The sequence below is a fragment of the Chanos chanos genome, chromosome 10, assembly GCF_902362185.1.
Source record: "Chanos chanos chromosome 10, fChaCha1.1, whole genome shotgun sequence".
Classification (NCBI taxonomy): Eukaryota; Metazoa; Chordata; class Actinopteri; order Gonorynchiformes; family Chanidae; genus Chanos; species Chanos chanos.
The window spans coordinates 16505615-16531411 of NC_044504.1; the positions used below are offsets into that span (position 1 = coordinate 16505615).

General features: G+C 41.3%; 1 protein-coding gene across 1 annotated transcript; it reads left to right on the plus strand.

Moving 5' to 3' along the window:
* The first annotated feature begins 6259 nt into the window (after positions 1 to 6259).
* insyn2ab (inhibitory synaptic factor 2Ab) lies at positions 6260 to 21413 on the plus strand. The gene is made up of 3 exons (XM_030787288.1): positions 6260 to 7437; positions 12602 to 12673; positions 21230 to 21413. Exons 1-3 carry the CDS (start codon positions 6260 to 6262, stop codon positions 21411 to 21413), a joined length of 1434 nt encoding a protein of 477 aa, XP_030643148.1.
* Positions 21414 to 25797: the final 4384 nt, after the last annotated feature.

Here is a 25797-nt window from a genome sequence, read left to right on the forward strand (position 1 = left end):
TGAGATGACATGAAAATAAAATAAATCTTTTTATGACCCAGTCTTTCATAAGCCGTATTAAACCCAGGTCACATACAACATACTGTATATGGAAATGTGTGAGATGTAGAGGGGTTTCGGATTGCACGTAAGGGCAGGTGAGTCAGTGCGATGGTTTTTGTAATTTGCTGGGTAACCACGGTGTATGGTCGCATGTTTGTGCAGTAATGTTTTGTGCTTCTCTGCTCTTTCTGTCAGCCCTATATCCTTGTCAGTTTCCTAGAGAACCATAAATGACTTTTCCTTCTTTTTTTCTTGAACACATTAGTCCACTTGAGATGAATAGACCCACCCCCCTCTCTCTCAAAAAGCAAAGGTTTCAAATTGAAATTAAAACATGCATTTGTATATGTCATTAAAGGCTCTCAATCCCTTTTAGAGGAAAATGACTTTCCATTATTTTTATTGAACATGCTAATCTGCTTCAGGTGAAAAAACCATGTTGTGATCTCGGTCTCCTGTCTATAATTGAAATTAAAGGGAGGATCCATGAACAGTTTTGCTTACCATTCGACCCACTGGTATTTTTGTTGTTCGTTTATTGTTTTTTAGTTTAGTCTCATCCTGCAGTCATTTATTTTATGATGCCTGAGTTTTAAACAAGGTTATGTTTCATAACCTTTTGCAGTAATTTAAGTTTTATTGTTTTAATAAGGGAGACTTTCTCTCTCTCTCTCTCTCTCTCTCTGTATGTATGTGTGAGAACACATGTTTGGTGCACTGGAACATTGTGCCCTGAGGGGAGAGAGAGACACACACAGAGAGAGAGAGAGAGAGAGAGAGAGAGAGAGAAAGAGAGAGAGAGAGAGAGAGAGAGAGAGAGAGAGAGAGAGAAAGAGAGAGAGAGAGAGAGAGAGAGATAAGAGAATCATTCCTTCTGTCTGAGGGCCAGAGTGGTTGATCATATTCTTTATGTTCCCATTGTTGTGTGAGAGAATGATATAGGAAATGATACAGAGCTTCAGTACCATCCAACAGCTCATATTCTCTTTACAGAAAATAACTTCAGGAAAATATCACTCTCTCACATACTTGTCTGGGGGAAAAAGAACACCATATTACTTTCATCCCTTGCTCTTCAGAAAAAGATTGAACACTGCTCTATTTCTCCTTCTGTAACACATTCATTCTTTTGCACCCCGACCCCCTCACCCCCAGCCTTTCCATTACACACACACACACACACACACACACATTTCCCCCACCTCCTGCTCCTTCTACTCTGCCTTGGTGAAGGGTCTTCCCTGTAATCCTTCTCAGACTGGAGCATCTCTCTGATATCAGCCCTGCGATCTTTACCAACCAGGGCCAGCTGACATTCCTTCACTTGCATCTTTCTCTCTCTCTCTCTCTCTCTCTCTCTCTCTCTCTCTATCCCCCTGTCACTCTGTCCTCCTCAGACTGTGTTGTCTTCCACATTCCCCTGTTGCCCACATTTGTCATAGAGCAACAGATTAGTACAGATTCACTCCACGTACTCAATCTCCACTCTGTCACCTGCCTTCCTCCTTAACTATCCATGTCTCCATCCACCCAGCCGGTCGAAACCCAGCCGCCTCCTCTGATCCACCATCTCTCTCTCTCTCTCTCTCTCTCTCTCTCTCATTACCCTGAATAATGTCATAATAACATGTAAATACAACATGCTTTAAGTAGCATGGAAGCACAGGTCATCACAGAGTCATCATAGAGTTCTCTTTAACTCTCTCAGGTCTGAGTCTCATATTTTCCATATCTCAGTTCAAGAAAATGTTGATACCTCCTGGTACACCTGTAATCCTAGAAGAGAGACCACTACAACCCAGCATCACCACACCAAGGTATTTTCCATAAATAAAGCTCCAGGTTTCTTCCATCTCATATCCTTTAAAGCAAGGCTCTAGCAGTAGCAACTGGTCGATTCCCAGCGTGTCTTCTCGACGCAGAAGTGAAGCTTGGTGATAAACCTGGTAATCCAATGTCAAAAAGAATACCTTCACAGGGGTAGCTTGAAGCAATACAGTTTCAGTTAATCTCGGCATGGCACTAGGAGAGAGCCAGCCCGGAGCCTGTGAATACTGAGGGAACACTCGTTATGCCACACAGCTAAGTCTGTCTAAGTAACCACTCAGGGGAGCAAAAATGAATATTGTGAGCTAAAGGCAAAGGGCAATTGTTTTTCAAAGAGGCCAACAAGGTTAAAATGGAACATTCTCACAGAGGGCAAAATAAAATCATTATTTTTCTAAAATTCTGCCCATCCTTCCTTCTGAAATTCCATTTCATCTCCCTTTGCTGTAAAAGTACATAAAACCTTGCTGTCAACTACATTTACCAAGAAGATACTTGAGTTTTAAGGAATTTTTAGAAAGAATGCAGTAGCTGAATAATGCTAACATTACACTAGAAAAAACATGTTTAAGTTGGTAAAGAACACTAAACAGGAAATTAGATAAATTGCACACCAGACCCTTGAGGACACTCAGAGCTTTATGATGGAATCCCACCTCAAAACTTTTTGATTCAATTTGTTTTAAAAGAGCTAAAGTGATTTCAGCCTAAAGACTCTACTACAGCATATAGGTTCATTTATGATTGTGAGCTAAATTAGCATATTATAGCTATTGGGTGTGGCAAATTGACATCGTATAAAAAAAAGTGTGATGGCCTAAGTGCATGGCTAATGCTTTGGCGTTTAAAAAGACCATCTGGCTGGAAAAGTCAGTGTCATAAACTATGTTCTTAAATCATTGCTGTATCAATGGGGCTGGAGCAGAGACATCATTTGGTAAACACTGAATCTGTTATGATAAAGGAAGGACAAGATCAGATATCTGATATCATAGTCACAAATTCTCACCACCTGCAGGTATAGAAAGGGAGCAGAGACAAAGACAGAGACAGAGAGAGAAAATAGCCCTTTTAAAGAGAACTGCAGTCTGGATGGAGATAAATGGACGAGAATGTGTCTCATCAACAATGTTTTGAATCGTTCGTTAACAATGACTGTAAGTTCACACCTGCGTTTTCTGAATGCAGACATTTGAATGAAGTGTCAGACCGAAGAACTAACTTAATCATGCATTCTACTCGTCATCAATGTCCATGTACGTTAGCTTTGCCCACCATTATTTTAGACTTACTCAGTATTTTAGACTTATTTTCAGGGTAGTGGATGTTCAGTGCAAAGATGCAAAGAATTTCACACTTTATCTCTTTTAAAATGAACAGAGGCGGACATGGCTATGGCACCATGGCGGTGATGCTGCTGGCACCATAGCAGTGATTTTCTAGCTTGGCTAGAAGGAGCTGCACACAAACCTGGGCCCTGTTCAAAATATTAAGCCTCCCTTTTCTTTCAGACAGACTGGATTGCTCCCATTGGACTGGAAAGTGCTCCCATGGCTAAGGGTAGTTTGTCTGCTCTGTTTCCATCATTTATGTTGTCAAACTAATGGTAAAGGCTAAACGGAGGAATGATATATGGAAGGATTCATGAATGTATGTATGGATGGATGTGTGGATGAATGTATATATGGAAGATGGATGGATGGATGGATGGATGGATGGATGGACAGTCAGGAGGATTTCTGGATGGATTGATGGATGGATGGCTTGGCAGATGGAAGAATGGACAGATGGATGGATGATAGATGAATGGGCAGATGACTGCAGCCCCCCTGGGTCAGCCCTGGTTTCTGTGCAGTAAAGAACAATCATTTAGTCGATATCTTTCCCACGAAATTAATATCTAATGAGACAGAGGGGAAACAACTTTCAGATAACAAACTGATTCAAACCAAGTCACATCTTCAGTGAAGTGACTTCATAATAGCCCATGCAAATATCTCGCCAGACGCAAGGATTTAAACGAGGACCTTCCGCAGTTTAATTTTCACGTATGACCAGTGGACGTGCGATGAATGATAGAACTGCTGATGCGTAACATGAAGAATAATAAAATGTGACTTACATTCAAGACTTGTTAGAGTGTCATTTTGCAGTAATGAAAGGAAGCTGAACATCCTGTTGTACATCTACTCAGAACACAAGGGTCTGAGCTCTGCAGGAATTCGATATTTGGTGTACAGACTCATGTCTCAGAAACACTGTCTCAGCAAAGCTTACATATAGCACTGTAAATATATTACTGTCATTGAGGTTTTCCACTGTTAGGGACACCTAGAGTAACCAGCGGAAAAGCAACCAGGGTTATGATAGCAGGTTAAAAGAAATGTGATAGAGTGACAGATGCTTGTGAAGGAAAATTGAGAACAAGAGAAGCTGTCTATGGCTAGGTTGAGCTGTGTATCGGAAAAAAAAAAAAAGAAGACAAGGCTATTACAGTAATGGACTCATAGATACAGTGCATGGAGTGTGTTCTTTTTAGTTTGCTCCCTTTAAGCAGTAGTACGGGCCTATTTGAACAGACAACACAGTCTGCTAAAGTACACGAGGAGATTTAAGAGGATTACTTTTGCAATTTTAGATTCCATGCATTATTCATAATCCTGGAGATGACTGTGGACAAATCATCAGGGTCAGGGAAGGACCTCTGGGTGGGAATGAGAGAGAGAGAGAGAGAGAGAGAGAGAGAGAGAGAGAGAGAATGTTTGAGGACAGAAAGGCAGAAAGCTCCAATCTCTCAGAATGTTAAGATAGCAGAGGTAAACTCTCAGTGAGCAGTTCTCTATAAAGAATGATCTCTTTTGATGAAAGCAAATTCAGTAATCCTTGTTACTGAGCAACAGCATTGTAATGTTATTTATTTCAAGGACTCTGTATTATTTTCTATCCATGTCAGCTTCTGAGTAACTGCATCTCTGAACTATCTGGCTTTTCATCCTTCCTTCCCTAGATTGTCACAAGGGGCATACCATTAATGTTTGCTGTTTATCTTGGTGTTTTCCTCTCTCTCTCTGTAATACGCATGTGCGCAAGCACAAGCACAAACACACACACGCACACGCACACGCACACGCACACACACACACACACGCACACGTGTGCACATGCACACACACACACACACACACACACACACACACACACGCACACACACACACACACACACAAACACATAGACACACACACCATCTCTCTTTCTTGTGCTCTCTCTGTATCTCTCTCTCTCTCTCTCTCTCTCTCTCTCTCTCTCTCTCTGTCACTGACTGCTATAGGCCTACTGGCAAACTACAGACACACACACACAATACAATGCATTATGCCATGTTGGATGAGCCTAAGCAGACAGCTGGTGATATTAAAGATGGGTTAACCAGACTTTGACTCATCTTTCCTCTCTTTAACTGAGTTTGACTACGTATTTTAAGAGATATCTTATAACATTAAATGTTTTTGCTCAAGAGATATGAAATTACTTTTGATGAACATCTAATTTACCACAAAAAGAGACAGTTGCACCAGAAAATTATTTATCAAATTTCAGCAGTAAATATGGTATTTTTAAATGCAGACATACTAACTACTAGCTTACACACTTGGAAACAGAGGTGATCACATGCAAGTGCTCATTGACCACAAATCAAAACTGTTCTGCATAGATGTTTTTAAACACCCAGTCACACGCAAAACACAACACTTTTTATCTCTCAAATTTTCAGTTTCAAAATGACTCCACCATCTTTGAGATATTTGTGTGGGGATAAATTATCCGTCATGGTGCATATTGTATTACACCGTCTGATTTAAACCTTAAACAGAATGAACATGCTCTTTTGATTTTTATTGCTGGTGTGTTTTTGCATAATTTTTGTTCTCATAATTGCATTTCCATATTTCCATATTTGCCATCAAGTGTTGAGTTGCATTTCAGATGCCAGGGTACAAAAGGCTCTATATGATTTGGAGTGGTACAGCTATCTTCGTTGAAAGCTCCGCTCTTTACGCATCATTAGAGAGAGCCAGGATAAGTATAAAGAGAGATCATGAATACTGGTTTGCAATGTGTCAGCTGCAATTTTTACCATAAACAAAACAAAAAGGTCTTTCACTGTCAGGATGTTATGAGTAACGAAAAAGACAAAACTAGGCCATCTGTGCTCAAGTTCTTATCACTGCCATTTTACTCTCACTAAACTACCTCTGTCTCTCTCTCTCTCTCTCTCTCTCTCTCTCTCTGATCCTACATCCCTACCTCTCCCTTTCTCTCTCTCATTCCCATTCTGTTCCCCTCTCTCTCTCTCTCTCTCTCTCTCTCTCTCTCTCTCTCTCAGGAGTGATGGTGAGTAAGGAGGCAGGGCGTTGCACTCTGTCTAACTCAGAGTCGGACTCAGAGTCAGGTCTGTCTGTGGGAGTGGAGCACCACGGCTGCCCTGGCCGTGGAGACACAGTGCGCAAACGTAACAAAGCCCTGCAGGTGCGTTTCAAGGATATCTGTGAGGCGCAGAATGAAGCTGCAGCACGCCTAGCCCGCGGATCGGGGGGGCGCTCCGCATCCTGCAAGCTCACGCACAGGAGGTACATGACCATGCCCGCCCGACGCTCTATCCCGAACGTCACCAGGAGCACGGCCGTACAAACCTCGCCAGACCTAAAGAAACGCTACCAGACGTTCCCCTTTGAACGAAAGAAAGGGCATACCATCAAACATACGGCTCTGGTAGAGAACTACCCAGGCCAGAATAATGGATTCCTGAGCGATGTTATGGGTAGTGGAGAAGTGAAGAAATGTGAAGGGAGGGTTCAGCGGACTCGAGTGTTGTTACACACGCCTTGCTGCAGTGCTGTGCCTGACCTCAGCTCAGGCCCTAACTGCTCTGATGGCAAATCATGTCCTGATCCCTCAAGTGTGGGCAGGGAGAAGGACCAATCAGATGCCAAGGGAGAGGCAATTTCTCAAGGAGGCAGGACCAAACACAAGGGATTGCCCAATGAGAATGAGGCAGTCGTGGGGCAGGAGCCAAATTCCAAGAGCTCCACCTCTGCCTCCTGCTCGGTGCAGCCCCTGCAGGACAGGGGCGAGAGGAGTTCAAAGATCACGGGCCCTATCGCTTGGACATCCCTGACACAGGTTGAGTGTCCGGAGAGCCCATCTGCACAGCGTAAGCGTGAGAAGGATGGTTCCCATCTGAACGGCACGCAGACACAGTCACAATCACAGTCGCAGTCACAGACTCTCCCACGTTCAGCCGGCTGCTCCTCTCAAGCCCATGTGCAGACTCATTGCCACTCCAGACACACCGTTACTATGGATACTACAAAAGGGCCAGGGTGCACCGGAGGCAAGTCCAGGGTGGGGCAGGCCTGTCAGCAGGTAATTCCTCTCCCAGGGGCGGAGGGAGATGTGAAAGCTCAGCTCCAGGCGATGGAGAACCTGATCAGTTCCAGCCAGGAGACCATCAAAGTCCTGCTGGGGGTCATTCAGGAACTGGAGAAAGGAGAGGCCCAGAGGGAAGGGTGAGTCAGACTTCAGACTTCAGACTAAAGATTCACCTGTACTTCTCTAAACCGTTCTGCTGTACCACCACTTTACTCTTACAGTTCTCACAATGTTCCGTGTTGCTGATAGAAAATGTTATGTTTCATTCGGTCATTTTCAAAGCAGCATTAGAAATTGAACAATGTTTATGGAAGCTGGAAAATTCTTCAACAAGTCAGTGCTGCAAGTTCATTTTTTTCATAAGTTTTGTATGGAAGGTTTTCCATCTGTCTTTGTCTTTTATGGTGCATTCACACTGAAATATAATTTGGAGGATAAACGGGATTCGGTGATGCTTTTAGATATGATGAAACTACAAGATACGCCCCAGATCGATGACTATCAAAGCAATATCCACTAAATCCATTCAGTCAAATAAACATACCTAAATAACAACTAGTGAGGGGGATGAGACCATCTATATGAAATCTGAGTCAACACCAAGATCTTAAAGGGTCGAGTCTGAGTCAGGCCAAGACTTTTGGGGCGGTCAAGACCAAATCAAGACCGAGCACGCTCATTTTTGGTGCTCAGTTGGACCAACGGAATTCAAAGGAGCGTTGCACTCTGGGGTCACCTACATCGCCAACATTATATATCAAATACATAGCACCAGTCAATGCAATGTGAAATAATGGATTCATTTTATTGTTTTTTTTACTGTTGTGTTCAATTATTTTGAGAGTATGAAAAGTGGAAAAGTTTATCATTGTCATCATGGTGAAAAAAAAACGATCTCGAGGTCTCCCTCTAAAATTATGGGCCCAAACCATGCCGCTCCAGTGTGACACCAATTCAAGATCGAGTAGAATCGCTTTCAATTCTGAGACAAGACCGATCTCGAGACCAAGATCGGCCTCGAGTACTACAACACTACTAACAATCAATGTTGCCATGAGATGCTTCTAGGAAGTGCCTGTGTCTATCTTCACAACTGTTTTCTGATGTGCCAGATAGTCATTAAAAAACTAGATCAGGATCAGGCTTGGGTAAAATGATATCAACCAAATTATTTGAGTCTTGTAAATGCAGTGAAAGGCAAGCACATGGAAAAAAAGAAGAAGAAGAATTTTTAGTTTGTTGTGTTCTCGTGTAACAAGATGTAACTCTTTTAAGCAGGAATGGAGCTAACGTTGACATATCCTTTTCTGTGCTAAATGCCAGCCTACACAGAGTAAAGAACTCAACACAATAAAGCCTCTTCAGGGGCTCGTAATTCCCCTCCATTATGGGTCGATCATACACATATGAGATGCTACAAGGTTGAGAGCCACCTGACTCAGCTCTTGGGCTATGCTTACGTGGCATTCTAAGACCGTGAAAAGGGATTCAGGACATCACAGCAGCTATTAGCAGTCCAGATAAATTGTGTAAAGTTTAGAGAATTTTTTCTGGGTTTGGACAGAGGCCCACAGGGTAATATTGCAGCACCACATGTTGTCAGAAGTATCATTAATCATTGACGCTAATGAAATTAAGGTTCATGTGTATTCAGGCAAGGTAATTAATCATAACATCATTGTCGCTGGTAATAAAATCAACAGAACTGGTTAGTCAACCAATGTTCTTCTGTTTGTTAGGGTACATAATTCTTTATTGCTTTGTTAAACCATGTTATTTTGAAACAAATTACAAACAGTTACTTTCTTGCACACGTTACAGTGATATTCATTGGTTCTTCACATTGGCTGGTTCTTTGCTAAAAGTCTAAGTCTAATGTAACCTAGAGCTTAAACTCTCCTTGAAGTATGTCAAATAGCCATCTCACCCTCAGCAGTGGGGTTCATATGAAACCCCTCAGCTTGGGCACTTAAGGCCTTTTGGGCTGGGAAGGACTGGCTAATGGCCTTTAAGCTTCATCCGTCGACACAGGAGCCCTGTCTAATCTTGTGCTAGTGGAAAACAAGCCCCCTCTTCCACCGCCCTGGCCAATCTCAGAAACACAAAACCGCAGCTCAAAGAGCTTCAATTAGTGGCGCCTCATCAGGCAGCCCTTTCATCTCTCCTAAGAGAGAGAGAGAGAGAGAGAGAGTGTGTGTGTGTGTACGTGTATGCGTGTGTGTGTGTGTGTGTGTGTGCGCGTGCGTGCGTATGTGTGTACTTGTGTGTGTGTGTGTCTGTGTGTGTGTGAGTGAGAGAGAAAGAGAGAGAGAGAGAGGGAGAGAGCGAGAGAGAGAGGCGTGGGTGAGGGTGACTCCTGCAGCCTGCCGGGTGTTTCAGAACTATTATTAGAGACATACAGACCGTTTCCGGGTCTTCTGCTCATCTCCGCTCTCCCAAACAACTCTGTCAGGCACACAAGGTATCTTCAAAGTGACCGTGCTGAGCTGCGAGTGGTGCAGAGATGTACATGAAAGCCTTGAACGCTTCATCTCTTCTTGCTGTGATGAGCAGTGGCCAAGGGTTTGATGTCCCCTCTCAGGGTGAGAGCAGTGCTTTTAGAGCAAACAATCCAGTTGCAAGCTGTGGTCTGCTGAGATGGATCTTGCTATCTTTGCCAGGGCTCGAGCACCCTGGCATGTGTCTCTCTGGAAGACCAGACTCTGGAGCCAGGCACTATGCCAGGCACTTTGTGCTAATAGACACACCTTTAGTTACTGAAAGAAATCTGGATAATTAGTGCTTTCTGAAAAGAACCAATCTGCATTAATGGAAAAGTATTTGTTTCTTTCTTGGTTTATAGGGATAGTTGTATATTGTATGGAAGGACTATTGTGTGATTGTTCACCATATTGCTTTGTAGGGGAGAAGAGGTACTCTGTTACAGCACTGCTGGAGCAACCCCAGGTTTAGTGCAGTTGTCAAGGTCACAATGGCAGAAGTGAGAGGAAGATCAGAGGCATTAGAACCAACAGCCCTCTGGTATTAAGTCAACATCCACTCTTGCCCTTCCAAAGAGAACTGTTAGTCCCAGAACCGCTGGAGAACATTTTCCTTTCCTTGTCCATCCCTGGCCCCTTATTAAAAAAAAAAAGCAGTTCTATCAAATTGTTGGTCAGTAGTGTCATGTGGGATTGTGTAAGGCAAATGCAAGTCTGTGTAAGTCTGTGGGTCTCCAGGAGGGACCATTTCTGTTTAGCAGGACAGGATTCATATAGGCACAGCAGTAACTAACACCAGTTTTGTGTATGGTGCTTTGCTTTGGTGAGACATCCAAAGGCTGTTATTCAGTGGTTTGCAAAAGAGTTCCAAAGCCAAAACTGCATTTTGATCCTTATCATGGTTTCCTCATTAGTGTGCAAATGACTCCAACAGTCTGTCCAGTTTGGCAGTGCATTGTTTGAATCGGTTTGGCCACTCTGTGTTATACTGGAACGTCCCACTATGGTTCTACGTTTCAAATGTGTTTAATCTTTCGTTTGTTTTAGCCTCCTATGCCTCTTAAAATGCATTTATGTAAACTGTAGTCATTCTACAGCATTGTTCATGTAAAGTCTTTTGCGACAGTGATAAGTATAGATCAATAGCCCATTGCAGTACTTCTCAGAACTGCTTTTTTGTGTAGTCTTTGTCTGTATTTCCACCTTTTGAATATGTGCAGTCCCATGTGTATTTTACAAGCTATTGTAAAAAGAGCAGTTTTACATCTGCCCCCCTCATGCATGCCGGGGACGCAACTGCAGCCAGAGGGTATGATTTGTCCTTTAGCCAAGCTGACATCAGCAGGGATACAGTTGCGTATGCCACTAGCAGGGGACCAAATTTACATTTCTTATGCAAGGCACACTTACACAAATAAGAGAGAGAGAGAGAGCGAGAAAGAGAGATCAGTGATCAAAGACAACGATCTACTCTGCTCTTCAGCATCACTGATCCCATTCGTGAACTAGATCATTCTAAACTACACACACGAGGTCACGCTGGGGTTCAAGATCTCTAAAGCCATCATTTATTAGACCACCGTGACAACCAGTAATTGCGTGCTCCACTGTCCTGGCTTTGGCTCCTCCCACCTCCCCTGACATCTGGAGTAATCCCACCGCTGACACCAAAGGGAGAAAAAAACTTGATGAAGGACTCTACCCATTCCATTTTATTAAACTCCATTCTACTCCATTACAGGCCTTTCCATTCAATTTCACTTTAATCAGTTAAAGGTCTCTCATTGCAGAGAGCCCTCTCTATGAGAGGAGGGTTGGAGAGAGAGTTGAAGGCAGGGAGAGATGGGAAGAGATTTCCAAACATGTTTTCTCTCTGGGATGTTGGTTCAAGCCTTTAGCTCACTTGCCAGGGCATCTGTATCCCCACCCTGTGTTGTGAATTTTTTCTACATTTGTACATTCAAGGTTACCGTCTGCTTAAGGAGGAGTATTTGTTCCCAGAATAGGAAAAAATGAATGAGACTCACTATCAGCAAAAGGGAAGATCTCAGATAATCTGGACTGGATTTTGAGCTTCTTATCACAACCATCCCAGTGGTTTTGCTAAGGAGGAGTACAACAAAGCGATTCAATTAACGGTTCATTAATATATAATGAACAATTAAAAGATATTTGTGGCTTCCAGGTATATGTATTTGCTGTCTCTTAGGAATTAAAAAAAATTGCACATTGAAGTGCTGAACAAATATTGCATTACATTATGAGGTTATCACCTGACCTAACCCTGTTTCTCATGTATCTGCATTTGGACACATGATTTCATTATTCAATATCTATCTTATAGATATCTATCTAATGAATACATCTTAATAAATATCATAATGAGAGGTTAATTAGGCTCACATAAATCCTTTTTTATACTTCATAAGGATCTATCATAAGGATCTGTCAGTATGTGTACCGAAACATATTCACAAAGCAGTATGTAATTACTTGCAAGCTGATCATTAATTATCTGTGTGTCCAACAATTAATTCATGAGCTAACTCATACATAAAGCCACAATGAATATGATGGATATCTCCTTTATTTTACTCTATTTATGTTTGCATTTAATTTATTAATTGTCATGAAGAAGTTCAATTTACATTCAAATGAAATACAAATGATTTTTTAATGCACAGTTATCATGACAATAAATGTGTTTTATATAACTAGCTGTAAAATTTCTCTTTTAACCAATCACTGATTCATACATTGGCATTTGTTGAGCTGTAAGAATTATAATTCATATATATATTTGTTCTATGTATCTTCACAGGCTGTCTTATCGAACAGGGCAGGACACAGCTAACTGCGACACGTGCCGTAACAGTGCCTGTATCATCTACAGGTGAGCCTCTTTATTTTCTTCAACACTACTCCGCACTAAATAAATCATTCTTAAACCGCCCAGTGTCAAATCCAGTCCCAGAGAGTTAAATGAAATTTAAGAGAGAGAGAGAGTGGGAGCATATAAACTCTTTCAGAGTTAATTTAACACTGACACATAGACTCTGTGTACAGAGGCAAATGGGAGCTCAGCCTAGAGGTATAAATTATGGTCTGGAATGTGGAGAGAGATGCTGGGTCAAATCCAGGCAGGGGTATGAAGTACTTTTACTGTGTAGGACTGCGGTGAGATAGGACTGCACTAGACACAGCGAAGGCCTTTGAGCTGTAAAAGGGTACAGTCTTGGTCAGACCAACATTGTGAATATGAATTTTCCAGGGGAAAATGACTGAGTGCGTCTGTTGTTGTCCTTACATAACTTAATCCTTACACTGGCACTCTGACCAGACATGAGAGTGTGTATTTATATACAATCCTAAGGCAGGTGACAAATCCACTCAGTCTTTGGCACCACTCTCCTTGTCATTTTGACCCCGTAGAGTTATTGAATGAGACGAAAGGAGGTGGGGGCTTTGGTAAACGTCCCTTTGTGTTACTCTTCACACACTTTTTGGGAATGTTGTATGGGAGTCAGTCTGCAAGAGCCCTTCAAAGTCATTCTTTAAAGGTGAGGGGCGTCTCTTCTGGCAATGAGGATGATGCAGGCATCTGAGTCAGACCTCACAACAATGCTAAGCGTGTTTACAACCTCTCCTTTTGTGTGTGTTTTTTTTTTTTGAGTGTGTGTGTGTGTGTTTTGTTCACTCATGTGTAAGAGAGCAAATGTGAAGACAGACACTCAAAGATAGGCAAACTGTGAGAAGGGGAGAGAGAGAGAGAGAGAGAGAGAGAGAGAGAGAGAGAGAGAGAGAGAGAGAGAGGCCACAGAGAAAAGAGAGAGAGAGAGACAGCAGACAGACCAAGAACACCAGAAGATGGGAAGCCAAAAATGAGGATGGCAAATGTGTTGTTAGGAATTCTAAGTGTGTATTAAAAGCCAGCAATCTTTTTGCCAAGTGATTCCATAACAACAAGGCTGTTCTCCTTCACAGTGCAGTAGTCCTCCCTCTCTCTCTCTCTCTCTCTCCCTCTCTCCTTCTCTCTCTCGCTCTCTCATTTCACACAGACACACACACACACACACACACACACACACACACACACACACACACACACACACACACATACACTTCACAGTTGGATATTTTTCCATCAATGTTTGTACATTATCAATATGCATTCACATGCCCACATCCCCACATTTTGCCTCTGAAGCATTTTTGGGTGCATTCATTTGCACCTCTAACTGTGATGTAGTGTCAGAGATGTTACTCTTCCACAGTTATCATGGAAAAAAAAAACATGATACCATACAATCTCATAGCTAATAGTGCAAACACATTTACCAGGATCAGATACGAGATCTTTACATGCATGTTCCACTCAGTATGAAAAAGCACATACACACACATTTCCACAGGGTATCATCATTCCATCTGCATGTGTTTGCATGATTACAGAATCTCTATGGAGACCGTCTCAGGAAACACAGACACACACACAGAAAAACGCACACACACACACAAATACACACACAGACACACACACACACACTGATTACCACTTGCAGGTTTCTGGAGAGTAAAAATCTTAAAGGAAGAAATGTTCTAATTACCACCACAGAACCTAAATATCAAACAACAGAAAAAAAAAAAAAAAACATGATACAAGTGCCCTCATTAATGTCATCAAGACTAATTACTAATAACCATTGACAGACCAAGTAACAGCAATAACACAATGATAAGAGGAATTCAGTGAAATTCCAGTTCACTCTTAATTAATTACTGAATTCATTTTTAACCTTCTCTTTTATGTTATATTCAGCTGACACACAATTGCCCTTGTTTTACTAAAAGAAAATCATGCAAGCCTCATTTCATCACAAGTATGTGAACATTATGTCAAGTTGATTGCTAAATATGTATCTATATCATTTTGCCTGATAAGGCTTTTTTTTTATGTTTTTTAAGCAAACATACATTGTCATGACACTTGAATGAATTATACATTTTAGCAAAACTTGGACTGGGTAGCTCAACTGCATGCCCAAGGTATCCTGTAAATTGAGTGCAGCTGAAATATGATTGAAACATGACTCAGAGAACTGGGCGTGGAAATGGAGCCGGGGTGCGTGGGATTGAAGCTTTGGACAGTGATGTGTGGTTGTCATAGATACTGAGGGGATGACGGGGGGTGAAGGTGGTTCAGTACAGCTGGTTCATCAGTTGCATGTCGATTGGACTTGGTCCTCAGATATATATATATATATATATATATGTATATGTATGTATGTATATGTATATGTGTGTGTGTGTGTATATATATATATATACACACACACACACACACACACACACACACACACACACATATATATATATATATGTATATATATATGTGTGTGTGTGTGTCTGTGTGTGTGTAGGTGCTGGGTGTCCCGAGCAAAACCGTTGTTTTGTTTTCCTCAGCCGTCCTCTGGCCACAGTAGAAAGATCAGTGATTAAACAACAGACTAGGGACGAGGTCAGTGGTTTATTTTGACGATGTTTCAGGACCTGTGTTAGTTGTGCAGATAACACCAGTGTGTAGCACTGATTTTTTCCGGCTGTATTGATGATGCTCATTGTTGGAGGCAATGCAATAATGCTGGATACAATAGCGTGCTGTTGTTTTAGTATTAACTCGAACTTACACTCAGATTATGATGTAACTGCAATTAACAGCATGCTTTGTAATTTAATACATTTTTCATCCAGAAAATCCCTTTCACTTCAAAAAAACCCTACATTTAACCAGGTAATTTACAAGAACTTGAATGTTTTTGTACAGAACATTCCTATCATAACACAGATTACTGCTGAATTCCATCATACGTGAAGATTCTTGTTCAGTATGGGAATGTAATCAGAAGTACCATTAACGGTTAGGTAATGTTAATGGTATGCTCTGTACAAGTAAATTTGTCTCATGATAGAGCGGGAATATGAAAACTGATATGATTTGGAATGAAAAGGTGGAAAGTAGCAACTGACTAAAATTACATGACTGAAAAGGAACACAAATATTTTCCCTGCACTGCTTGAGATGAACTCCTGACTCTATCATCCATTAGTACTACTATCTCTGTGGCCTTTAGACCTCAAGAGAACCTGTTCAGTTCAGGGCAGGACAATAAAGGATGAAGTGAAGAACACTGCTGTGCACAGCTGCCAACTCAAATGAAAGATTCACACCTGAGTCACTCTAACGTCTGTGTAACTTTAGAGTGAACCTTTGGTCCACTGTTTTGACTCTAGACTTTGACTCGCTATACAATATGGGCTTGGGCTTGGACATTTGTAAGTTTTACTTTCAATGTAACAAAAAAGAGAAACTATGGAATAACAAGGAGACTGTTTAATGCAAAACCTGTGCTATACAAATAATTAACACATGATAAATACATTCTTATTTCATTTGACACCTAAAAACGGAACAAGATTAGAGTTGATGCTTGCTTTTCCATCCTTTTGGCTTCCTCCTTGATTGCAGAGAAGCTTTGGCTAAAATTTGTTGGCAAGTTAACAAGTTAATTGACAATCTGTCAGGGAATTTAAATACTATATTGCCATTAACTGATGTTTTCAGTGTCAGTAATATGATTTTGAACTGTGTCTGTCATTTAGGAGCTATTAACGGATTTGACTTCTGATTTGACTTGTGTTTGAAGCCTTGAGCCTTGATATTGATATTTCAAGCACTAGAAAATTGACTTGACTTGATTCAGACCGCTCCCTGAAGACTTATTGATCAGTTTAGTGTATGGGGCCAAATTAAGAGTTGAGGGGAAATGCTAACTGATGTTTCTATCAATTTTGTAATATTTAAAACTTTTTTTTCTGGGGGATTCTATTTGGCCTGCAAAATATTTCCTGTAACACAAAACAGAGGGAAAGAGTTTCTGGTCCAGAAACAGTTTGTTCCTCAGTCTCTATGTTCTCTTTGATCAGTATGAGATACCAGCGTGAGTGAGTTCACACTATCAGTGACAGACTGAGTGGCAGAAAGTGGCACAGCGATCAGCAGAGCAGAGCCAACCAGCATCGTGCCACCGTCGTTTCCAGAGGGCATGCTGATGAGCTGGCGCCCGAGAGGAATGAATTTTTCATCAAGAAAAGAGAAATCGGAGGGGCCGTTTTTTTGTTTTTTTTTCTTTACCCAAGGAGATGATCATTTCTCTCATCACAGTGTCCGAGATTTCCTCCGGGGAAGAGCTAGATTGCCACTTTAGCCTCTCCTCTTTTCAAGCTCTGACATCAGATCAGGGAATCAGCAGACAACTTGAGATTCATAGCCGCACGACTTATTGTTCTAATCGTAGTTGCGCTGTAGAGTTTTACACACCACGTTGGACCTTTACCTAGATTGCAGGCTTTTATTTAATTGTAAGGAGACAGCTATTGAAAGGCTGCTTCCACATTATACCATCAGCTATTTCTGTGTAATAAGGTAATGGAGATTTCTGTCTCTCTCATTTTTATTAGCTGTATTTCTCATAATAAGCAGCAATTCAGGTGCCATTAAGTATTTATACTCCAAGAATATATTACATAAATCTGATACATTATAGTATTTCCATGCTATTTTTTACACCCTGTGGAAGTACCCTGTATGTGTGATTAGTTTTCTCAGAGCTGTGGAGGTGTGGGAAATCAATAGACAGAGAGAGAGAGAGAGAGAGAGAGAGAGTCAGTCAAACTAGGGTCAGTGATCACCTTGCAGGAGACAATGTCAGAGAGACAATGCTAATGAGCTTAGAAACAAATCAAAGGAGGCCAAAAAAAAAAAGTTATGGGGGAAAATGTCTTACAGAGGAATATTGCATTTCTCAACTGAAGAGGCCGCTTAGTTTGCACTGGCACGACAGAGAGTGAGAGAACAGAGAGACTGAGCCCATAAATTCATCCTGTGCCTAACCCACTTCCAGCTGAGCTGTCATTCAGCAAATCTGCCCTTTCATAACACTCTTCTAAACTCACCTGTCCCAATCCATCACAAGTGGGTGGAGGCAAATAAACTTCCTCTGAGACAACATAAGCCCACTGGAGCTAAAGTTGAGTGTCTCAAGATGCTGCAGTGACAGTTACTTTTAGTGACATTGATATTTCAAGCGCTTGGCCAAAGTTTTGATTTTGTGACGCTATGGTTCAAGTGCAGTCAGATGGATGTGACAACAATGCTCTGTCCGAAATACACGAGTGCTACTAGACTATACATTATATAGTTTACAGCAGGCTTGTAATTATCAGTGTTATGCCAATAAAGTACATACAATCAAAATAAATAAATGAAAGGTGTGTAAGCCCTCATGATTGTGTGTCTGAGTGTGTTTGAACAGCAGTATAAGGAGGCAGAGCATAAAATTGAATGTGACCAGGGGTCAGGCATATTCGATGTTAACAATAAGGAGACTTGCTTAAATATTCATGTCGGCTTAGCTATGCTGTCAATCACAGCAAAATAAGATTCTCCGGATGCTCTGTAACACTGTAAAGTGGACATGAATTAAGATCGTGTCCAGCCTGACTTTAGGTTTGATCAATAAAACCTGTTTGAACTGATGAAATTGAAAATTACAATGAATGGACTGTTTGACAAAGCGCCCAGAGACTGAGCAGTTGCATAACAGCAGCCCCGAAATGCTTCAATTTGAGTCTGTTGTTACTGTGTGTGGATTGCAATAAAAAAAAAATGAGGGACAGATTTGCCCATAATAAGATATCGTCATGGCGAAGAGAGAACAGAGATTATGTGAGGCTCCACAGTCATGGAGTAATCTGGTATATGTGAAGAAATTTGACCCCTTTTCCCAGTTTGTAATTGCCAGTTCCCTGTACTATCCCGAGTCCTTGTTGTGGCATGTTCTCCTGTCTAGGGCAAAGAGTGCCGCATGTATCTTCTGAAATATGCATGGTCTGGCACCACCTCTTTTCAGCTACACAGTTACAAGAGTCACTGTGGGAAAGTAGTATTAGTGAAGGTCCATGTTCTGCCCCAAATATTCGCTTTCAGTTGTACTGAATGCCCCACTGATGTTAGAAGTCACTGAAGTGTGAAGACAGACAGAGCAATCCAGCCATCCAACGATCCCAGAGCCAAACCATTTGTGTTCGCTTTGACACCTGACCCGACCGGTGGCATCACAAGGCTTTGAATCACAGTCCCAGTGAGGAAGACTTTGACCATAACATGTTGTGTCGATTATTGTCTTGTGTCATGTGCATGTCAGGCTTTTGAGGTAAAACCTCAACAGAGATGTAAATGAAGAAGTTCATCAAAATCTTATTGCTCTCCAGCCGAAAGTATAAATAAATGTTGAACCAAAGAAGAAAACAGTAAATGTACCCATTTATATTTGACTAGTTGTAGATATTTTGGTTTACGCACTTACTAGTTCAGAATATACCAATCAATATCCTTTCTCTGGAGTTTCTATGGGCTGATGTACAGTGTTATGATCAAGCTTACGGCAACATTATCCTGTTCTGAGAAAAAAAAAAAATAACAACCCTCAGTCCCAGCTGAATTGTAATTACAGCATTTTGAGTAGCTCATGATAACCTAGTCGAATTTCCAATACATCGTTTCTCTGTTATCTTTTGATATGGGTTGCTGTCTGAAGGTTCTAACACACACACATACACTCACACTCAAACATACAGTCCAGGCTTTTCTGCAGACTCCTCTATCCATGCAGTGTAATTGAGCCAACCTAGCCTGTGATTAATTGCTTAATAAGCAGTGAGAGCAAATAGGACTTGTACAATGCAGTACTGTTCCCTCTCTGTGCAGAAGAACCAAAAAAAAACAAAAACCTGCTGGCCTTGCAAAACAGCTGGAAATAGACAATGAAACTCAGGGAACATCTAAATATACCAAGACAGGGAGAGGTTATTCTAATTGAAAAATTCAGGACAGAGAGAAAAAAAAGACCTGAGCATGGTTGTCCCAAGAGGTTTTGTCTTATGCTTTGTGTTTTTCTTGTAACTGCAAGAAGCCACACAATAGCTTTTAGTGTGAAACAAGACACACAACTGCAGAATAGAAACAATTTGGAGTCACTCTTTCTGCCCCAAGAGTAACACCTCATACAGACAAAGCAGCAAGCAGATCAATAAGAAGATGATTCCTGAAAAGGCCAAGTCTGACATATGAACCAGACAGCTTATATACCCAACAAAGTACAGTCTGACCCTTACACACCCCATTGCAGCTCCATCAAACTAACTTTTATAATCTTCTATACACATTTCATGTCAGATGTTAAGAGTCTTCCCCTGGTTGACTAGTTACAGATAATGGAATTCTTTTAGAAGGGGTTAAGGTGCCAGTAGCCTAAACACAATGGCTGTTCTGTAAATGGATGTAATTAATGATCACAGCTGTATTGATTTTCGCTTTCTTGTTTGGAGTTGAATAAATGAGGGCGATGTGGAGGGGTAACTGATGAGAGCAAGTGGAGTGTTTTAGGCAAGGAGAAAGATATAAATAGTGTTTGGATGATCTACCACTCTATCTCTGCTCTCTTGTTATTGATGAATCAGAGCATACAGAGGCCAAATCGTGTTATGAATGGTTTTATTTAGATCAGATTAGGACTTCCCACTCCGCTCCCCCTCTAGGGACCCTGACCGTTAATCCCAGATCTTAGCTCCCGCAGTCGTCAGGAATAATCTGATCAACCAGAGGATTATGACTGTACTGAGGAGAGAGGGGGTCAGACACACACACACACACACACACACACACACACACACACACACACACACACACACACACACACAGAGACCAACCCACATAAGTACATGCAAATATACACTTCTCACAGCCACCCAACAAGATTGCCAAATGGTGTCGTCATAATGAATTAGTCATAGAGTAGGAGACAGTAAATGTGTTGTGTCTGTCAGTGTTATGTAATATCTAGGGTCCAGACTACAGAATGACGTGTGATGTAACACTGAATTTCTGCTGTAATGCTGTAAGCGCCTGCATGGTCATACGGACAACAGGGACTGTCCAGTTTTGCTAAGCATAGTGTATCAGTGTATGCCCTCAGACCTAGTGTATCAGTGTATCCACGAATCCCGGCAAAAACTGAAGCATAACAGAATACGACAGGGGTATTATATCATAACAAAATTTATCACAAAAACAAAACCCCACAACAACTAAAAGGCTGCTATTTTTAAACATTTATTGAATGCTATTTTTATATCATTGAAACATTTGCGTTCTTAATGTTGAATGTCTAAAAGCAAGTCACTGATTAAAAGTTCTTACAGTGTAATAACAGAGATTGTGATGTTTAATGTTTGTATTTGTGACCCTGTGATAATGCAGTTTTCTGCTAAGTGATTATAACTCTCACTCCCACCTCCCACTCCCCCTTCTCTCTCTTTGTCTCTCTGTCAGTGTTGAGTTGGACTTTAAGCAGCAGGAGGATAAGTTGCAGCCTCTAATGAAGAGGCTGTGTCCAGCTGAGGATTCCCCATATCCATCTCTGCCTTACACCCATGAGGTCTTTACCTCCACCCCCAAACGCAAGTCCAAAACAGAGGCCAAGAAGCATGCTCGCTGGAAACTCTGGTTTCTGTGACAGAAAATCATTGTCTTTGTAATACCTGTGACCCTCCATCATTGGGGTAAAAGGAGGTACTAAGTCCACTCTGCGGAATACCGCCCCGTCTGCTGGATACACATTTCCACGGTTACCACTGCCCGCTAATCTGGCATTCAAAGCTTGAGGGTTTGGACTGGCTGCTATTCCATGTGGACTCACTTTTTTTTTTATATAGTCATTATTAAAATTATTGAAATTATCGGAATCTGGAAACTGCTGAGCATTCACCTGTACTCACTTTTACCAAAAAGAATGATCAGTCTTTGGATTCTGTCAGACTAGCACGGTGAGGAAAACAAATGTATTTAAATGTATTTTTAATACAGTATGACACTGTTTATTAACATAAATAACCCAAATGTAACCCAAAATCTCTCTCTCTCTCTCTCTCTCTCTGTCAGAGGGTTCCTGTGGGAGTGGAAGACTGACTGCTTGTTTGAAACATTGTCACCACCGAAAAGATTTAATCAGCAAAGCACAAACTCTCCAAACATAAAGGAAATATCACAACACTTTCAGCCTCTCTCTCCCTCTCTCTCTCTCTCTCTCTCTCTCTCTCTATCAGTCTGTCAGTCTCTCTTTTCTCAGTTTCAGGAAGAAAAAGAGAGGATTTTTGTGTAATTCCAGTTTATTGATATCTAATGTATGCAGATTCACTGACTGCATGGGCAGTAATTTTTTATATATTGATTGCTGCGATACCTTTTTATACCAAATGTTGAGTATTTAATTCAGTAATTTAGTATAACTAGGATGTGGGTTATACAGTTGTTCAGAATTATGAATGAGGTGTGTATTATCTTCAGCTCCCTTGTATGGTTCAGATGAACTACTGCACCACTCATTCATGCTTTTAAATTTTCAAGGAGAAATCTACAGAGCAAACACTGTTTATGAGGGGGGGGAGTATTATTTATTCATTTATTTTTTTGCTTGATTTTTTTTTTTCAGAAGGCACCTAAGAATGCAATGTTGGCTGAAACATATTATTTTGTCCCTTTTTTACAGAGACAGTGAAAATGGAAAGTGAACACTTACTTAAAGAGATTGTGTGTGCATATAGCTACCCTATGCCTTGCTCTCTGAAGAGTGTATTATTGAGAGTGACAACAAGAGGGCTATGTATATATTTTAGATAAGTAATGCTTAGCATCTATATTAAACACACACACACACACACACGTACACGTACATATACTTACACACACAAAGTCATGTATAATGTCAGTATTTGCTTGAGTATATGTGACAGCAAATGGTGTCTGACTCCAGTCACACCATCACCACTCACTTCAGTCCTCCTGTGCCAAACAGCCTGTTAACACTCAATAAACTCCACTCAGCCCTGTGAACCAGCATTTACTGTTTGCAAAGCCGTTAAAAGACTGAACGCTACAACAAATCTTCTCTGGGTCACTGTTGCTATCTTCATGAAAGGCTTTTGCAGTCTGGAATATCTTTTATTGTAGCAGAGAGAAATATAGAACATAGCTATATCTTAAGGAAAGTGCAATTGATTTATTAGGTGCAATATATTGCGTTTTATACTATTTCTACCCACAACAGTGCATTTACAATAAATGAAACAGGTTCAAATTCTTTGACTCTGTTGTCATATTGTAATGAAAGGTTTGTGGAACAAGGGGTTACAAAAAAAAAAAAAAAAGAAGAAGAACAGGTTGTTGGTCCTGCATTAGCACACGTTAAATCACTGTACTGGGATTTCAGTCATGGAAATGAGAGAGAGCTGAATTTTTGCTTGCCTTGACCGGGACACAGCTGCAGGGCAAGATGTTGGATTCTCTTGCCCAGTGCCTAAAAAACCAATTGGCTTCAGCTCTGGCATGAAACATCAAAATACACTGGGAATGGATAGACCCCAAAGCAGCACCTGCGTCCTAGATATTGGGAGCAAGTGCTTTGACTGAGGGCATAAAATGTCTGCCTGTCTGTCTGCTAGTTTGTCTCTCTCTCTCTCTCTCTCTCTCCCTCTCTCTCTCTCACCCTCGCTCTCAAGGTGTGGTTCATCATTTAAGGACTCTCAGGGGTCCTTGTGTGACTTACGATGGTGGCAAGGAATCAATCATGATGGTTCCACAGAGGAATGCAGCACCATTACTGCCTGTCTGTAAACTGCGTCCACAGTCCTTCATTTAATCGCTCAACAGAGGTTTCAGATAACAGCTAATAATACACTTAAAGAAAATAAAGCAATTATTTAACCATCATGCCTTAATTGTCAGCCTCCGTAAGTTTGTCCCCTGAGACCCAGCACCACACCAAGTAATATCAATCACTGCTGCATTTGCCCCCCCCCCCCCCCCCCCCCCCCCACCCCTATGCCCTTTTTTATTATTATACTGTTTGCAGTAATATAAGGTATATTTGTTTACATTTTTATATTCAATTATTTCCCAGAACCTAAGTGCATTATATCATCCGGGAGTGCATGTAACGTCTCATTATACATTTTGGATATAGTGATTAATGTGGTTCACATGGAAACCATAACTATAGTCTATACAGCAACAACTACACACACTGAAAAAAATTAATAGTAATTTGCTTTACACATATCCTGTGAACAGATTAAATTAGATTTGTTAGTTGTTTATAAATCAAGACTAAAAGGGGGGAAAGTGGGAGAACTCAGTTCTCCCTTCCTTCCCGTCTCACACACAGAGAGATCACATTAACATTACGAGTGGCCGGCGACACCCTCACAGATATTCACCACACACAGTGAGAAAGAGACAGACAGGCACACAGAGAGAGAGAGAGAGAGAGAGAGAGAGAGAGAGAGAGAGAGAGAGAGAGAGAGAGAGAGAGAGAGAGAAGGAAATCCAAGGGGGTCAAAACAGAATTTCAATCTTGGATCTGCGGCTCTCTGAAAAATTCAAAGTCCCTCCCTCAAAGTTCATTAAATAATAAAGGGATTCTTGAGTATGGAAGGCTTTAAAAGCAGACAACCCCAAGGCCCTGCCCCCCCCCCACCTGCCTCACTCCCCCAAACGTTCACGAGGGGCATTTGGGAACCTTTCTGTAGGCTTAAACCAGGCTGTGTCATTTGTCTCCACCGTCGCTGTGGGTTGTGAGGGGTTTTATGGATATGAAAGGTTGAGGTCAATAAATGTCACCGAGATGGGGGAATAAAACTGACAGGGGGAGCAGCAGCAGTTAGAGACGCTTACACAGCACTTGTGTCTTTCTTCGATGCAAATCCCAGCATAAAGGTGCCTTTGACCCCCAGATACACTTATACACCTATGCAGTCATCATTATACTAAGCTAATCACTACTGTTGTTATATCATATATATATATATATATATATAGGAACAATATGAAAAACACTGCAGGAGTCTTGTGACTGGAGAAGAGCCTTAAGCATGGGTATAACCTTCTAGAATAATGAAGCAGGATAATTATGTGTCTTATAGTATGCTGTTGTGGATGGCAATATATTTTTTCAGGTCTGGAAAAAAAAAAGGCATTAACTATCTAGTTGTCAGAATGTTGCTTGGGGTTCAAAGATGCTTGAGTTTGGAACAGAAATCTAGGCAGCATAATATGAATTCAAATGAAGGGAGGGGGTGTGCAGCTTTTAGCTTATTAACTTTACAGAATAAGCGGACTGGGGGGACAAAAAAAGTAAAAAAGTGGAAGAACTGAAGAATCAGGTTTGCGTGAGCTTTCCCAGGAGAAAAAGCTTTTCCACAAAATAGCACCTATGCCACAACACACAATACATTTATTATCAGGTTTGTACCCTCGGTGCTACATAAGAGAATAAGCCATGGTAGATCTCTTCTCACCTCTCAGCAGTGAAGACAACAGTGATAATGATGGTGTGAGATGGAGGAATAAAAAAATACCCCTCCCGCTGACAGCTTTGACGAGAACGATCTGCCACAAGAGCCTTTAAACTTACTGATGAGCTGGTTTTCTCACAATAATGTGTGTGTGTGTGTGTGTGTGTGTGTGTGTAGTGGGTGTGGGTGGGAGCGTGTGTGTGTGTACTTGTTTCAGATAACTTGTGCTTGCAACGCACCACAAGATTTTTAAAACTGTAGCAGATTTTGAAAACACAGGATATCCCACAAGTAGGGACAGGTTTCACAAATGTCTTTTTTCGCCTCTGGGTCGAGACACGCACAAGTTAAATATCAAGAACGGGTATACACTTAACGATTCTATTGAGATTGTTGTGACAACTTTTACACGCCACCATGGAACCTTTCTTCTTGAAGAACAGATTATCCCTCTGCAACATAACATCTGCCAAAAAATATCACTATTGCGGTCAGTCAACTACAACATGTCACCCTCACCTTATGTGTTTTATCAAACACCGAAAATCC

Bases quoted from the DNA above. Each gene is read 5' to 3' on its own strand.
- insyn2ab (XM_030787288.1), top strand. From the start codon at position 6,260: ATGGTGAGTAAGGAGGCAGGGCGTTGCACTCTGTCTAACTCAGAGTCG. The intron at 7,438-12,601 runs GTGAGTCAGACT...GTATCTTCACAG, and splicing joins GGAGAGGCCCAGAGGGAAGG to GCTGTCTTATCGAACAGGGC. The intron at 12,674-21,229 runs GTGAGCCTCTTT...TCTCTCTGTCAG, and splicing joins AGTGCCTGTATCATCTACAG to TGTTGAGTTGGACTTTAAGC.